The following is a 16,896-nucleotide window of genomic DNA, read 5'->3' as shown; positions in this document are numbered from 1 at the left end:
AAAAAAAAAAAAAAAAAAAAAAACCACCGTAAGTGAAGCTTCCTTATGGCATCAAATCCTGCCCCACTTTCTCCTCCTATCTTCAATGGTGACCAGTACCATATTTGGGCTGTCAAGATGAAAACCTACTTGAGAGGCCATGGTTTGTGGCAATATGTGGAGGAGGAGAAGCAAGTTCCCCAACTTGGACCAAACCTGACGCTGGTCCAGATGAGAATCCACGAAGAAGAGGTAGCCAAGGCTCTAAGAGCTTTGTCTTGTATACACTAGGCTGTGACAGACCAAGTCTTCTCCAGAATCATGGCGTGTAGACCCCTAAACAAGCTTGGAATATCCTCAAGGAGGAGTTTGGAGGGAGTAGTCAGACTCGCAATATGCAAGTCTTAAACTTGAGGAGAGAATTTGAGGTACTCAAGATACAAGAGGCTGAACCTGTCAAGGAATATGTGGACAGACTTATGGCTGTGGTGAACAAAATTAAGCTATTTGGGAAAGAGCTGACTAACAAGAGGATAGTGGAGAAGGTCTTGGTCAGTTTGCCTGAAAGGTTTGAAGCAAAAATTTCGTCCCTAGAAGACTCTAAAGACTTGTCCCATATCAGCTTATCTGAACTAGTTCACTCACTTCAAGCCCAGGAGCAAAGAAGGCTGCTGAGGCAAGAAGACTCAACTAAGGCAACCATGGTTGCAAGTCAAAAAGGAAGAGTGTACCAAGGGGAAGACAAGAAATATGGTGGTGAGAAGAAGGGAAAAGAGAAGAGAAATGATCATGGAGGAAAGCGTGGTGGACAGAAATCATTTCCTCCATGTTTACACTGCAAAAAGAGGAACCATCCAGAAAATAAGTGTTGATTCAGACTTGGCATACAATGCAGGTCATGTAAACAATTCGGTCGCATAGAAAAAGTGTGTAAAAATAGAGGGAACCAGCAGGAGCACAGGCTACAATGGTGGAGGTCTAACAACCAAGTTCAGAGGCTGGGCAGCTTTTCATGGCCTCATGCTCGAACCAGAAGATGTGTGGTGATGTATGGCTAATTGACAGTGGTTGTACAAACCACATGACCCCACATCTATCAAACTTCGTGAGCATTGACAAGTCTTTTCAATCTAAAGTCAAGATTAGCAATGGAGAATTTGTGGAAGTCAGGAGAAGACGTGAAGTTGTTATCCTAACTCCATCAGGTACAAAATACATTTCAAATGTCCTTTATGTGCCTGAAATTAATCAAAGTTTGCTAAGTGTGGGTCAAATGTTAGAAAAGTACTACTCTTTGCATTTTCAAAACCTGTCAAGCATTGTAGTTGATAACCTTGGCAATGAATTGATAAAAGTGAGAATGTTAGGAAAAAGTTTTCCAATTGAATGGAAAAACTCAGTTTCACAAACCTTGTCTACCAAACTTGATGAAACTGAAATTTAGCACAAGAGACTTGGCCATTTTCATTACATAGGTCTTAAGGAAATGAAGAGGAGAGGCCTTGTTTAAAACATGCTTGAAATTGAGGAGAAAGAAGGGGTGTGCCAAATCTGTCAAATGGGCAAACTTAGTAGACAACCTTTTCCAGCAAATCAAGCTTGGAGAGTTGCTGAAAAACTTTAGCTCATACACACGGATGTATGTGGTCCCATGCAGGTGTCTTCTTTGAATGGTAATAGGTATTTCCTTCTGTTTATAGATGACTTCTCTAGGTTATGCTGGGTTTATTTCCTGAAGCAAAAGGGAGAAGTGGCTGCAATGTTCAAGAGGTTTAAACAAATGGTGGAGAATGAAATATGTCTAAGCTTGAAAATTGTCTTGAGTGATAATGGTGCAGAATACACCTCAAACCAGTTTGAAGAACTATGTGTAGGAGCTGGAATAAAGCATCAACTGAGTACTCCTTACACACCACATCAAAATGGTGTGAGTGAAAGGAAAAACAGGACAATAATGGAGATGGCAAGATGTCTGTTGTTTGAGAAAAAGCTTCTTAAACTTTTATAGGCAGAAGCTGTAAATACAACAATATACTTATTGAATAGGCTGCCAACTAAAGCCCTTGACAACAAAACACCATTTCAGGTTTGGTATGGAGTGAAGCCAAACATTAACAATCTTAAAGTGTTTGGAAGTATTTGTTATGCACACATACTAGCCAATGAGAGAAGTAAACTGGATGAGAGAGCTGAAACTGTAATATTTGTTGGGTACAATAGCTTGTCCAAAGCATATAGGATTTATAATCCTAAAACAAAGAAGTTTCTGGTTAATCGAGATGTGAAGGTAGATGAATGAGCTCTGTGGAATTGGGAAAGAAATGAAGTTGAGAAGAGTAAGATGCTGGAGCAAGGAGGAGATTTGACAGACAACCAGGATGCTTCAGATTTCAGCTCAGATTCTGAAGCAGATTCTCCAGTCAGAGGAACAAGGACTTTGGTAGAGATTTATGGGAAATGCAACATGGCCTTGATAGAACCAACATGCTATTATGAAGCAATCAGAGTAAAGGAGTGGAGGACAGCAATGGAAGAGGAACTTGGGATGATTGAGAAAAATGCAACCTAGGAACTGGTGGATAGACCTGTCGAGAGAAAAGTTATTCAAGTGAAGTGGATTTATAAGAAGAAACTGAATATAGATGGTTCAGTTAATAGGTAAAAAGCAAGGCTTGTATTAAAGGGTTATGCACAACAGTTCAGGGTGGACTTTTCTGACACTTTTGCACCAATTGCAAGGCATGATACAATCAGACTTCTACTTGCAATTGCAGCCCAATTCAAGTGGAAAATTTTCCAACTTGATGTGAAGTCTGCTTTCCTAAATGGGTGGCTTAATGAAGAAATCTTTGTAGAGCAACCTGAAGGGTATAAAGTTAAAGGACAAGAGGATAAGGTGTATCTCCTTAGGATGGCTTTGTATGGTCTAAAACAGGCCCCTAGGACCTGGTACAACAGGATTAATGAATACCTGGTGAGTTTGGGGTTTGTAAAGAGTCCAAATAAGCACACCTTATATGTTAGAGAGATTGGTGATGAGAGAATATTTGTATCCTTGTATGTTGATGACTTCCTAGTGTCAGTAAGCAATTCCACACGGCTACATGACTTCAAGAATGAGTTGCACAATGAATTTGAGATGACTGATTTAGGTGAAATGAGTTTCTTTTTGGGAATGGAAGTGTTTCAATCTCCTAATGGTATATTCATTTCCCAAAAGAAATATGCTGATGAACTTCTTAGAAAATTTGGAATGGAGAATTGCAAGTCTGTCAACACACCACTGGTGCAAAATCAGAAGCTTTGTAAAGATGATGGAGCTGCTAAGGTTGATGAAACTAAGTACAGAAGCATTGTTGGGTGTTTGTTGTACTTGACTGTCACAAGGCCTGACATCATGTATGCAACAAGGCCTGACATCATGTATGCAACAAGGCCTGACATCATGTATGCATCAAGCTTACTCTCCAGATTTATGAATGGACCAAGTGAGCTGCATTTGTAAGCAGCAAAAAGGGTTCTCAAGTATGTTAAAGGCTCTCCAGACTTGGGAATTTGGTTCAGGAGAGCTGAAAACCTCAACTTGTATGGTTTCACCGACAATGACTAGGGTGGCTCTTTAGATGATATAAAGAGTACCTCTGGATATGTTTTTTTTTTTCTTAAATGCAGGTGCCATAAGCTAGATTTCAAAAAAGCAGGAAGTTGTAGCACAATCAACTGTAGAAGCAGAATATGTTGTTGCTGCTGCTTCAGTCAACCAATTGGTTTGGCTGAGAAAAATTCTGAAGGATTTAAGGCTGGAACAGACTGAGGCTAATGTGATGTATTGTTACAACCAATCAGCAATTACAATGTCCAAAAATCCAGTCCTTCATGGCTACACAAAGCACATCAAAATCAAATACCATGCAGTGAGGGAGGCTGAGCAAAATGGTGAAGTAAAACTGATTCATTGCAAGGGAGAAGAGCAAGTGGCAGATATAATGACTAAGTCTATAGGCAAATCCATGTTTGAAGAATTAAGATTCAGACTTCGAGTTTCCAGCAAGAATATCAAGGAGGAGTGTTAAAGTATGTGATATTTTGCTGGAAACTATTTTGCAATTTAAGTTTGAATGTTTGGCGTCATATTTGAGTTGGATGTAGGTTGTCTATCAAATGCTATTTTTTGGTTATTTTTTGAATGAAATATGTGACAGTTTAGGTAAGGACAACCGGTGATTTAGGCCAGCATATGTCATTGTAAATTTGTATTAGTTAGAGTTGTTTAGATTGTATTGTATTTGGAAAAAATTCTCACTGTAGATTGGTTATAACAGTGATGAAAACATGGCTTTATATTTCTCTGTTAATGAAAGAAAATAGAGTAGACTTTGAACATAATTTTTCTCTCATTTTCAGCTCTCTCTTTCATGCATGTTAACCCTCTTTCTCTTAGCATATTCAGACTCAAAAACCTTCAATCTTCACTTCATCAAATCCTGAAAAATCAACATGTCCCATTCTCCAATAAATCAAAGAGAAACTCGCATATTATGGAGGACGAAACTGAAAATTAAAGNCGACGTGAATAGAGTGTGGGGCTTGTTTTGCGAAATTTCAAATTTTGAAAACTTTCATTATTTCTGATTCAGCCCACATATGTTTTAATCTTTTTATTTTAACCCATTTTACGTGTTTAATTAATCCTAACTATGCCACGTCATCTTCTCTAAATTATAAAATATTTGATGAACAGTATCAAGGCCATTTTCTTAAATGCAGACTTGGGAGACCGGGCAGCTAAATTTTCTCTTCAAAAACTCGCCAAAACTCCCAAAAGAAAATTTCAGTGGTGGTGAGATTAGAGTCCTTTGGCCTTCAATTTCATCTGTTTGTTTCTGGTAAAGCTCTTCTTTTTCTTTGTATTTCAATTTAATTACCACTCTTTTTTTATCTATTTATCTTTAAATCTTTCAACATTGAGTTGTTTCTATCACATTCTTGTACCAAGATTCTCAACCCTTTTGAATCTTTTTTTAAACTGGGATTCCTTTCTTTTTGTTTCTTTATAGTGATGAAAAAGATTCTGGATTGTGGTTAATGTGTTTGGAAGAATTTGACTCGCTCTTAGATGATGAAATGGGTTCTGTGAAATGTTTTGGTTAACTGAATTTCTTGTTTGCTTTTGTGTAGTTAGAATTTATTTGATCACCATTGTTGTTAATCATGCTTCCTTTATTCTCTAACAATTTTTGAATTTGATGCTATCAATTCACTCTCTGTTTCTTGGTTCTGTTGTTTGATACAGTTTACTTCTTAGAAATCTGTTCTATGGTAGAAACAATGATTTTGAGTGGACTTTTTTGCCTTTAGGGTATCCATAATGGAAAGTAAGGAGACGCAAAATAGGGATGATATACCGACTTCTACTTCCCCACCACTGAGGAATGAAGATGTCAGGTCCAATAGTTCGTTGAATGAACAGGGTAACTTTGACCTGGTAGCTTTTTAAGTACGGTTGGATTTATGAAGTTTCATGTCCATTTACCACAATTTCATAGTTGAGCTCAACTCTTTATGGTAAGATTCGCTGAAGTATACTCTATGAGCTTAAAATGGTTTTTTTTTTTTCCCTCTTTTCTGTGTATAATTTTGTTAAACATATCTCTCAGTAATGTTTCAATGCTTGAGGACTTAATATATTGTATTCACTTCTTCCTTTCTGAAGTAACATTATTTTGATTATAGCTGCAGAGCAACAATTTCCAGCTAATCAAAATGTTGGTGTTCAAATCACATGTTTCCCTAGAGAATACCGCTTCAACTAGCTGGTAAGGCATTAACTGCATTCTCACAGCTCTATCCTATCAAGTTGTATCTGCCATTTTTTAACGGCATCTGACTCTTTTTGGCAAGATGGTAATCTGGATCTTGCCAAGTCAGTTTTTCTTTGGTCCACTGACTAAAGTATGATAAAGTAACTATCTATACTGCGTTTTTTTGGTGGTCATAGAGTCCTTTATGAAATAACATTATTTGGATTTTAGCTGCAGGGCAACAAGTTCCAGCTAATCAAAATTCTGGTGTTCAAGGTTGCATTTTTCCCCAGGGAATACCGTTTCAATTGCCTGGTAAGGCATTCACTCCATTCTTACAGCTCTATCTTATCAAGCTGTATCTGCCATATTGAAACAGCATCTGACTCTTCCTTGCAAGATAGTGATTTGGATATCTTGCCTGGTGGATTTTTCTTTGGTCCACTTATTAAAGCATGATATGGTGAATAGTTATTCTACATCTTTATATGAAGTCTTTTATAAGTCATTCAGTCTCTCTTGGAAAATCATTGTTGCTGCACACTGAATTGCAATTTCCAGTTACAATGATATGTTCAATTCTCCTATCTCTAATACGTATTAGAATTGTGGAGAAAATATTTATTTTTATTACCCTCTTTAATTAGTAAAACCCATTGTTGTTATTCCAAGAATTACTTTACAGGAAACAAATTGTAATTTCTCTCATCAAGAGAATCTAGAATAACCAACTCAAACTTGTGGATGTGGTAATAGAACATCAAAATTTCATCGAAATTATAGTTTTCACTGAAACTCTGGTTCAACCATCTAGTACAGGGAGTGCTTCCCTGCTGAATTAAATGTTCATGAACTTTTTCTGCATATTTGCATTTTTCTGATAGCAAGGATAGTACAGCTCAAGTTGCTGAAGGTAGTCTGTTTCCAAAGACTGTTGGTGCTCAATGAAATAGAATCCCTTATATGTTTTACTCTGTTATATCACTGGAATGCATACATTTATTGGATTCTTCTTTCCCCGCTGAAAGTTTCATTTTGACAAATAGTTTATTTTTCCTGTATTAAACTAAATTTGATCCCAAAGTGTTCTTTGTTTATGTGAAAAATCTCAGCTATATGGTAACTGGTGAGACTAGAGGGTTGTCAGGCATGAATCTAGCAATGAAAATATTAGATATACAAGATAGTGTCAAGTTAGGGCCCCATAATTCAGAATATGTGTTTCACTTTTTCAAAAGCTCAACCATATGATACTACGTTGACTGGATGGTTGACATGCTCATAATTAGTCATGAAGACAACTTGTATACATATATATGGAGGCTAATTTAACTGAGTGTGTGAGTCGTTGCTTTTCTTGTTAGGAAACTGTGTTGACGGAAATGTTTCTCCACAGAAGAAGGTTTCGAAGGTGCTGCTCAAGGGAATGAGATACCCTAAGCTTCTAGTCTGTATCAACTTTTTACAGTTTTCGTTTCACTTTTTTCCCACTTAATGAGCTGATTTTGTATTTTGGGGTGACATTTTGTGAGCTTAAACTTGCTGTTAATGATGTGATGGTGTTTTAATGAGAATTATGAGACCAGATAATTTAAATCTTTTTGCTTTAGTTTGATGAATGAAACACATAATTGTAAGTTACGATTATGAGTGTGTGCTTTGACAGCAATGGGTTCAGTCACATGGGTTCAGATCAGGTCAGGCTTTGATGTTGTGGAAGCGCCTCTATGGGAACAACATCTGGGCACATTGTATTGACGAGATGGAAGGTACTATCATTTGGTGGATAGAGTCTGTCATAGATTTACTAGATATATGCGGCATTTTAATTTATTGTGGGGAGCTTGTATTAGGTTCCTTCTTGTATGTCTGCTGGGTTTTAAGAATTGTATATTTTGTAGGCTTGAACAAGGATTTCAAGAAAATGTTGAGTGAACATGCTGAATTCAAGGCGTTATCTATGAAAGACATTTACACAGCATCTGATGGAACTCAGAAGGTAGAATAATCTGTTTTGTTTGCTTCATATTTATTAGTTACTGTCCCTTGTAATTGTCTATGTACCAAATATTTGACATGGATGTTACATATTTAGATTAGAACGTTGCATTACATTGAGAATCTTCTCATTGATTTTGAAACAGTCATCATTCCATGTGATAGAGGTAGAACGACTGTCTGTGTTTCAAGTCAGGTGGGTTGTGCCATGAATTGTCAGTTCTGCTACACTGGCAGGCAAGAATAATATTTCGCATAGCTTCACATTATATGTTATTCATGCTTTTGTTCTCTCATATAAGGTTCATACCATAATATGTTTTTTTTTTTTTTTTTTTTTTTTTTTTTTTTTTTTTAACAGGATGTGTTTGAAGAGACATCTGACCACGACTGAGATAGTAGAGCAAGCTGTATTTACACAGCGCCTGCTCTCAAGTGAAGTTGGTTCAATTTCAAATGTTGTGTTTATGGTAAGTGCACATTTGTTTTATAAGGCTACGTAAGTGCACATAGGGAAACAACCTTTCAGTTTAGTGAGGTTTTTTCAGTAGAGTGATATTTTGTTCAGGACCTGCGCTGTACTGTCAGTATACACTATTAATATTCTCAATATCGTTTCATGAGGTTTTTTTTTCTTCTTTTTATATCAAAAACAAAAAGTTGTGTGTTATTTTTCATGTACAGATGTCCAAACTTTTATTGGTAATACCCTGTACATATTTGAATTGTATAGAAACAATAATCTATTTCAGCCCCAATGTTTTGTAATGGACCCCCTAACTTCTCTGATGTGGTGATTTTCTCCTCAAACTGTTGTGAAGGGAACAGAATCAATTTTGTATTTATGACATAGATATAGTTTGCAATGATCAAAGGAGTTATTATTCTTTTGGCATGGTTTTATAAAAGAAGTTTATGTGTATCTTTTTACTAGATATCAGTAACTTTTTCTCGTGTGTTGGTTTGTTCAAACATTAACTTTGTTAATCCTTTTGGAGGACTGCAAGTACTCACACAGACAGGCACACGACTTATGTACACACAGAGATAAGAAAAATATACTTGTAATTCAATAGACCTTTCATGTTTTTTTTCCAATGCCTTTTGCCTCAACTTCTTAGCATGTTGTAATCATTAAATGCTGTCGAGCAATTTCATCTTCTCTCTTGCTAAACACTAAGCTTCTGGATTATCTGGTCTATCCTAATTATTGTCATAACAATACTTATGTTGGGAATGGGAGAGCTACTTCACAATGCTGGAAATGTCATAAAAGCTTCCGACATTATGGTGCATGAGCAGGGCCTCCACTTCAGTCCTCGCAAGGTCACTGTTTCTGCTAGTGGGCTTGTCCCTAGTTGAAATGATTTCTCCATGAGTCCAATTGTGCTTTAGCTGTTAGTTTGAATGCTACAACTGATGAGGTATTATATTTCCAGCTTCATTTTGATGGAACAAAGAAATAATGCACCTCAATTGGTAGAGAGAGAGGATTCACCTCCTTTTGATGAATTATGCAGGGCATAAACTGGATCATGCCAACTAATCGGAAGTATAAACTAGGGTTAAGTTCTGTTTGAATATCTTATGCTCGACAGGTTAGATAAACCTTTTTTTATCTGTACATTGCTATCCTGAATTTTGCTAGTTTATTTTGTGATCCCAAAATTAGTGCAAAACTATTATAATGTGCAGCTTTGTCCGCCTGGGTCAAGTTATTTAGCTCATCATTGATTTATTGGAGGGGGCTTTTGCAATAGAAATGCTGAATGCTTGTACTTAAGTGTTGACTTTCACCATTTACAAGTCAAGTAAGACCGGTCCTAAGGGGAAGGGGAACCGCTCAATCTTCCAACAATCCTACTGGACCATCTCAATGGAGATATCCAGCCTAGTCTCTCTAGTTTTTTGCCCCTCTTTTACTGCTAATCCCTATCTGGTCGCTCACCCAGTTCAGCATACAACAAAACCACAGACTGATTCTTCTATTTCAGAATCAATTTAAGCTGCTCCCTCTCCTGCACCACCAGTCCAGACAGCTCTTTTCCCACCCAAAACACAGGTTTTCTGTCCTGTATCCCAGACTGCTGCGGCTTGGACTGTTCATCCTCTTTCACGTTTGGCCAAGGAATTTATACCTTGTCATGTGGTGCAAGGTATGTCTTCTTCTTTGATTCTATTTTAAAAAACTCTTTTTCTTGTATAAAGTTTTAAGTCATGGTACCCCTTGAGAAAATGTATACCTGATTAATATATTACTCATCTCTTCTGGCCTTTTTAGTGATTGCTGTGCTATTTTCAGTCCATTATGGAACACTATAATAAATATGCATAAATTGGTTGAATTGGACTATTACCGATTATAATGACTTTAATCCAGGTTGAATCAGGCCTCTAAATCTGCGCAAGTCATCCATTTTTTTTATAGGTATATTTGTGACATTTTTTGCTGGATGCTCGCAGGTAACTTTGGTCAATCTCAAACCACTGCTCCTATTCAGCCTGCTAGTAGACTGACTTCACCTGCTGATAACTTTGGTGATTAACATTTAGCTCCATGACCACATATAAATTTAGTTCAAATTTACTGTTTGTAATCATGATTTTTAAGTTTTACAATCATAGGTCCAGTAATTCCAATTGATCTACTTGCTCAAGCTTCCAATACTCCAGTTCAACCATCTTCTAATAGATCCACAAACTAAGCATGTCAATTTCGACCATCTTCTAATAGATCTACATACGAAACCCGTCCAGTTCGGCCGTCTTCTAATAGATCTGCATAGAAAACCCATCCAATTCGACCATCTCATACACCACAGTCCCAGATTGATTTGTCAGACCTGCATGCTCTTACACAAGCAGCTAAGGATTTTCCAACCAATCACATAAAGCAAGGTATTTTTTTCAGAATTCTAAGATCTATTTTTGTTGTTGACTTCCCTGAGTTTTGTAAGTTTGGTTCCTTTCATATACAACATCTCTTCAATTTTAAGCAGTGATACCCTTCTAATATACCCACTGTACATTACTGAGAACTCGCATGCAGCAAAAGGATCTGGACATCAAAATGCTTATTTAAGTTTGCCATGCATCTGGATTTTGGAAATAGACAGTAAACACTTTGTTGTTGCAGAAAATCCAGCTAAACCTAATACCTCACTATGCCTCTAATGTTTGCAATGTTAAGGATGATATTAACGCTCGTCATTACAATAGCAATGACTGCAATTACACTTCTCTATGCAGATTTCGACAAACCCCTTCAACCAAGTGGAAGAGAGTGCCTCTTTTGCAAGAGGGATCTTTCATTCACACTAGAAGCCAAGGGCCCCATTTCCTAGCCAAGTATACCTCGATCTGTTGCAGTTTTGCCATGCGGCCACTACTTTTCACACTCGCTGCCTTGAGAAGTCTACAGATCCATGCATTCTTTGTGACCTTGATGAGAATGCATCCTGAAGACCAAAATATAGCATCAGTCAGAGTATAGGAGGGAATCGGAGATGAATAATTTTTCAGAGAATATAGCATCAGTCAGGATTGAAGTAGATCAAAATTGAATATCACTGTACATAGCAAGTCATTCTGGTCCATATAGTAGTTTACGCATTTTGAAGTGGGATTTAACCATTTCATTTAAATTCATAAATTTATATCAGATTTCTTTGGCTTATACAGATTTAAACATGTTTATAATTTTTGAGTTCTCTTAAATATTTAAATGTGTTTTGGGTGAAAGACGATTGTGTGAAACCTAATCGTAAATCTATAAGAGCTTGGAGTTGATACAAATAAAATTTATATATTTTGTTGGGGTGGAGATGTTAGAATCAGAATCATACGCAATTTTTAAGGAAGCTTAAGCGAGGGAGAAAGGCATCATTGTCTTCGATTTCAAGCACGGAAGGCATTGTTGTCGTCGATTTCCAGAGAGGGAGAGAGGCGTTGTTGTTGTCGAGCAAGGGAGGTGTCGTCGTCGATTGAGATTGAGACAGTGGTTGCGATTTCAAGCTTGAGAGAGTGGAGTTGATTGAGAATGGGTTGCGATTTCTGAGAGGGCTCAGAGTGGCGGTGATTTAGAGAGTGGCTGTGTGTGATTGCCTTTGGTGTTTTGCATAGAAAAACTTAAAAAGTATAGAGTTAGGGTTTTTTTTCATTTGAAACAGTGAACCGATTTACCTGGCAGGCCGGTTGGAGCAGGTGGGTGGCACTGTTTATCCGGTTCAATGGGGGGTTAACACAGTTTTTTGATTATAACCGGGTTTTATATTGGCTTGGACTAGACATAGGACTGGGTCCCAGTCGAACCGGTTGAATCGGCCAGTCCAATCCAAGTTTTAAAAGAGAAGCACTAGGTGGCTTGATGTAAAAGAAGTTTAAGGAGGTTTTATAAACTTCTGAGTTTGAGACCTCTTAGATACTAATAGAGATGGTCATTGAGGCTTTCATCCAGCCGATAATTCTCGGGCTCTGAGAGATTAAGTGCAGTGTACGCAAGTTGGTCTGGATACCTCCAATAATTAAAAAAAAAAAAAAAAGTTAAAAGAGTTGTATTAAAGGAGCAATCTTTTTGCTTAATACAGATTATATTAATTATATTATTTAAACATGTTAATTCACACATTTTGTCAACTATATAATATAATATGTAATCATTTATCTATATTTTTCAGGTAATTGTTTTTTAGTTATTAATTTTTTGAATAATCTCTAACCTTTCCTAGCATTTAAGGAAATTTAGTAAAATCCCAAATGTATTATAGACCATTCATTACCTTCCCTTCCTCGAATTTCATAAACTCATTTACTTATCCCCTTTGTTATGTTAATTTTGACTTTTACATTTCATGGTCAAGTAGAGATAAACGATCAATTTGTCAGATCTAAATGGAGGCTACCGATGATTTCTCATACCTTGAGGGGTCTTGCTGATATTTTCTGAAACTTTTTTTTTTTTAATATAATAATCAAGGTTAAAGTTAATCTGAAAGTAGCTAGTGAACCATTTGTGTAACAGTAGGTAGTTAAGTTTGATAATAAAAGTCAATGAGAAAGAAGCTATAGGCTTCTATTGACGTTTGTTTGTTCATTTTATAAGTTGTCTTAAGTTTCTGTTTTAGCAAAAGAAAGAAGCTATTCATTCCAAAGATAAACCGTTTCCAAGCCTATCAATCTTCTAAACTAGATGAAAGAAAATAATTATCAATCAAACTTGAAGTTAAAAAAAAGGGTTGCTGAAAAAATTAAAAGAAAACTTGACATATTATAGTAGCATTATTGTTAAAAAAAATCTATGCCTTTGGTATATATTGCTCCAATAAGACTATAAAAAAATCTATGTATTGATAAACTTTATATCTTCGAAACAAATCTTTCAAATACTTGATCTCAATCCTAATTTTCTAAAATTAATGGGAGGCCTAGGTATTTCCTTTTGTTTGAGCCCATTAATAGTAGCAGGCCGATCTTGCACCCATTTAAGCCCAAAATGCTTGACGAAATTCAAGTCATGCTGATCCCGACTTAGCCCAATATATAAAACCTTACAACTTCATTCCGAAATCCCAAAAAAAACGCAACAATGGTGAAACCTTCAACCACTGAAAGTCTGAAACTCCTTCTTCTTCTTCATCCCATTCGGTGTCTCCTCCTCAAACATTTTTTGTTTTCTGGGTACTGTACATTTGTTTTCTTTCTCTTTTTGTCATCAAATTCAAATTTATAATCTTGGTTACTTATTAATTTTGTTTCAACATTTAGGTTATCGAGAGCCCGATTGTTATTCTTCTTTACAGCTATTTTCGGAAAAATCCCGACAAAGCCTCGGTAATTCACATTATTTTTTGTTAATCCATAAAATAAACTTGCTCGTTTTTGGGAATTTTTTTTTCAACAAAGCTACGGACACCGAAAATTTTACACCGAAAATGTGTACCGGCCTACGTGTAACACAACTTTGATTTTTTTTAACAATTTTTTTCTAGTAAACGGCCATCCATTAAATTTGGACGACCGTTCACTTACATAGACGCCCGTCCATATTATATGGACGGGCGTCCATATACAAGGGACGGGTGTCCCTATTTAAAGGACGCCCGTCCATATATAAAATATAAAAATTAAAAAAAAAAACTTGGGGACGGCCGTCCATAAATTATGGACGGCCGTCCCTTATGTTTGGACGGGCGTCCACCCGTCCATACTTAAAAAAAAAAAAAAAAAAAAACGTTTGGACGGGCGTCCATTGCTAATGGACGCCCATCCCTTGGATGTTTTTTTTGCCTAATTCTTTATGGACGGGCGTCCATATACAAGGGACGGGTGTCCCTATTTAAAGGACGCCCGTCCATATATAAAATATAAAAATTAAAAAAAAAAACTTGGGGAGGCCGTCCATAAATATGGACGGCCGTCCCTTATGTTTGGACGGGCGTCCACCCGTCCATACTTAAAAAAAAAAAAAAAAAAAAAAGTTTGGACGGGCGTCCATTAGCTTGGATGTTTTTTTTGCCTAATTCTTTTCATCATCTTGATCTGAAAGTAACCTTTGAAGTTTTAAGTTTCTCCAGGTATCGAATCTCGTCATCCTCATCATCATCAAATTCTCCATCCACCGCACGCCTCTTAGATACTCGCTTGCTCTTACGAACAGCGCCAAAGTGATCTCCTTTTTTCCCAAAGGAATTCTTTCCAGTGCTCTTCCCCGTCAATTGATCCTCCTTCCCCAAACTAAAACCAACTCTTGAGAAATCCTTCCAAGGGATCCCTTGAAGGCCAGGCCTCTTATCTAGAGTGGAAAGTCTATCATCAGAAATTCCCTGCTATAGAAACATTAAAATGAGAAGATTGCACAGGATTCCAAACATAATTCAGTGAATACTTATTAAGGTATGAAAAACCTCATTAACACTGAAGATATCCTTCCAAACAATTAAAATTTAATTCTCTATCCAACTATATAAAGCTGGAAATGCTTAAAAAAGAAAAAGAAAAAATTTCGCATTTCGATGCTCTGACCATTTAGACACATATGAACAAAGTTAAGGCAAGTGATACTCACGTAAGTGAAACAGACCAAATATTCAAGTGAAATCGAACCTAATACATACGAGAATGAGGCTACCAAATTTCACAGAACTGAGCTGACAAGAAGCAACATTATACCTGAAGATTCTGCTTCTTCCTTGGTCTGGAGTCATCTGGGGACTGGGAATTCTTAGAAGACCCACCCCCTGCCACACCATTGGCTGTGACGTTGGCCTGTATAGTGCGTGTAACACCATCAACCTTGAGCTTAACCTTTTTCACCTCCCTCTTAGCTTTTTTTTTGGGGTTTCTCACCTTCAAATCCACTACCAGAAGAAAACCCAGAAACAGATTGATTGAGATTGAACTCTTTCCGCTTAGATTTATTACCACACCCAACATTCTCATCACTAGAGATGTTGAGAGCTACTTTACGTCATGGAGTAAGCTGTTTTAGAGCTATTCAAAGGTGGATATGAAGGCAGAAGAAAAAGAGAGGAGATGGGGAATGAAGACGAATTTTTTTTTTTTTTTTAAAGTATGGACGGGCGTCCATTCTTAATGGAAGTTTGTGGTAATTGTTACTGGAATACAGTTTGCTGGAGTACTTGCCTTGTAATGTTACTGGGATGATGTTGACCATTGGATTTTTTTTTTTAAATATGAGTGCATAATTCCAATTAAAGAAACTTTAGGTTAATAACTTAACATGGCCTGGTATATTAATGCGACTGTAATTTGCAACTTTGAAGCAACTTGTAAAATGAAATGCTTGCTAATGTTCGCTGGTAACCTTAATAGTTTCTTAGGGCGGTAACTTTACTGTACAGATACAAATGTTTAGCATGGTTGTATGTTTTCTTCCATTTAGTTTGCTGATATTTGGATGTTGAATTGGCATCACTGGTTTTTGAGAGCATGCTAGTTGCATGATATGTCTCCTAAAATTTAGATTAAAATTCATTTCTATTCTCATCGTTTTTTGATCATATGGAGTTAACTTAGATATCTAGAACCCTTATTAAGAAGGAGCTGTCAAATCAAGAAAGTTGTATCTCAGCTTTCTCTATAGCCAGTCAGAATTAGAATAATGAGAAAAATGCCTGTTATTTGACAATTAGCTGAGACAAACTAGGTCAGGATCACAACCTTTTTCAGTATTTGCGCTTCATTTCAGCATTCAGATCAATCTTGACAACAAGTAGTAACTAAAGAAACATCAGTTAAAATTAATGTACTTAATAATTAAGATAAGCACTCGGTCCCCATAATCTTTACTAATTGGGCATTCTGAATAAATAATTCAATGAAGTTAGTTAGTCACATCAACCACCTCTTACATATTTCCATTTTGTAAAAAAATCAAATACTTGGGTGATGCATTATGTTTACTTGTATTTCTCATTTCAGATATTATTGATTTGTGATTGATGGCATCGATACGTATGGAGATTTCTGGGGGCTCAGGTATACTTTGATTCAACATACCTTGTCGGCCTGCATTTATTTTACCATCCTTAAGGAGGTTAGATCTGTCCTCATACATCTCATCTGTGCAATAACTGAAGATTGTACCAGTTTAGAATATTAATTAATTATTGATATGATGTTGAATTGATTGAATTTGAAAGTAAAAGTCTAGTAAATGAAGAGAATGCTCAAAACCAGAATGATTTAAGGACACTATGTGACGTTTAGTCAAATTTTCACTCATGTGTGATTTGTTTTTCATTTATTATCCAGGGATTATCATTTTAATTTAGGGGGAGTATTTTTCCACGAATAATTGTTGTCTGTTTTCTCATATGTAATTTGATATAGAATCCCTTTGTTGTCAGATATTTTGGCTCCATTTGGTTCACAATTTTGTGTTTTTGGAAAAAGTTAAAAAAAAAGTTGAATTGGGCGGGTATTACGATGTAGGATTTACAAATTGTAAAATACCCTTTATGTTTGTTTTTTTACAAAACACCCCTTATAATAAAACATTAAAAGTTAACAAAAACACCCCTAATCCACCCTCAAATACGGACAGCCGGCCACCATCGCCGGAGGGTAGCCGAAGTCACCGTAACAAAAACATTAAAAA

The 16,896-nt window shown here is 36.5% G+C and overlaps 1 protein-coding gene across 1 annotated transcript; it reads left to right on the top strand.

Moving 5' to 3' along the window:
• The first annotated feature begins 4,801 nt into the window (after positions 1-4,801).
• Positions 4,802-11,549, top strand: LOC116120002 (dual-specificity RNA methyltransferase RlmN-like). The gene is given in 15 exon segments (XM_031405936.1): positions 4,802-4,865; positions 5,338-5,544; positions 5,713-5,795; positions 6,012-6,095; positions 7,145-7,227; positions 7,447-7,549; positions 7,682-7,779; positions 7,876-8,015; positions 8,140-8,248; positions 9,012-9,132; positions 9,135-9,202; positions 9,299-9,376; positions 9,474-9,934; positions 10,242-10,676; positions 11,028-11,549. Coding segments are annotated over 8 exon segments (720 nt in total). The 5' UTR covers positions 4,802-4,865; positions 5,338-5,544; positions 5,713-5,795; positions 6,012-6,095; positions 7,145-7,206; the 3' UTR covers positions 9,359-9,376; positions 9,474-9,934; positions 10,242-10,676; positions 11,028-11,549.
• The last annotated feature ends 5,347 nt before the right edge of the window (positions 11,550-16,896 follow it).

This window comes from Pistacia vera, unplaced genomic scaffold (assembly GCF_008641045.1).
Source record: "Pistacia vera cultivar Batoury unplaced genomic scaffold, PisVer_v2 Contig915, whole genome shotgun sequence".
NCBI lineage: Eukaryota > Viridiplantae > Streptophyta > Magnoliopsida > Sapindales > Anacardiaceae > Pistacia > Pistacia vera.
This window is presented reverse-complemented; position numbering and strand designations above follow the sequence as displayed.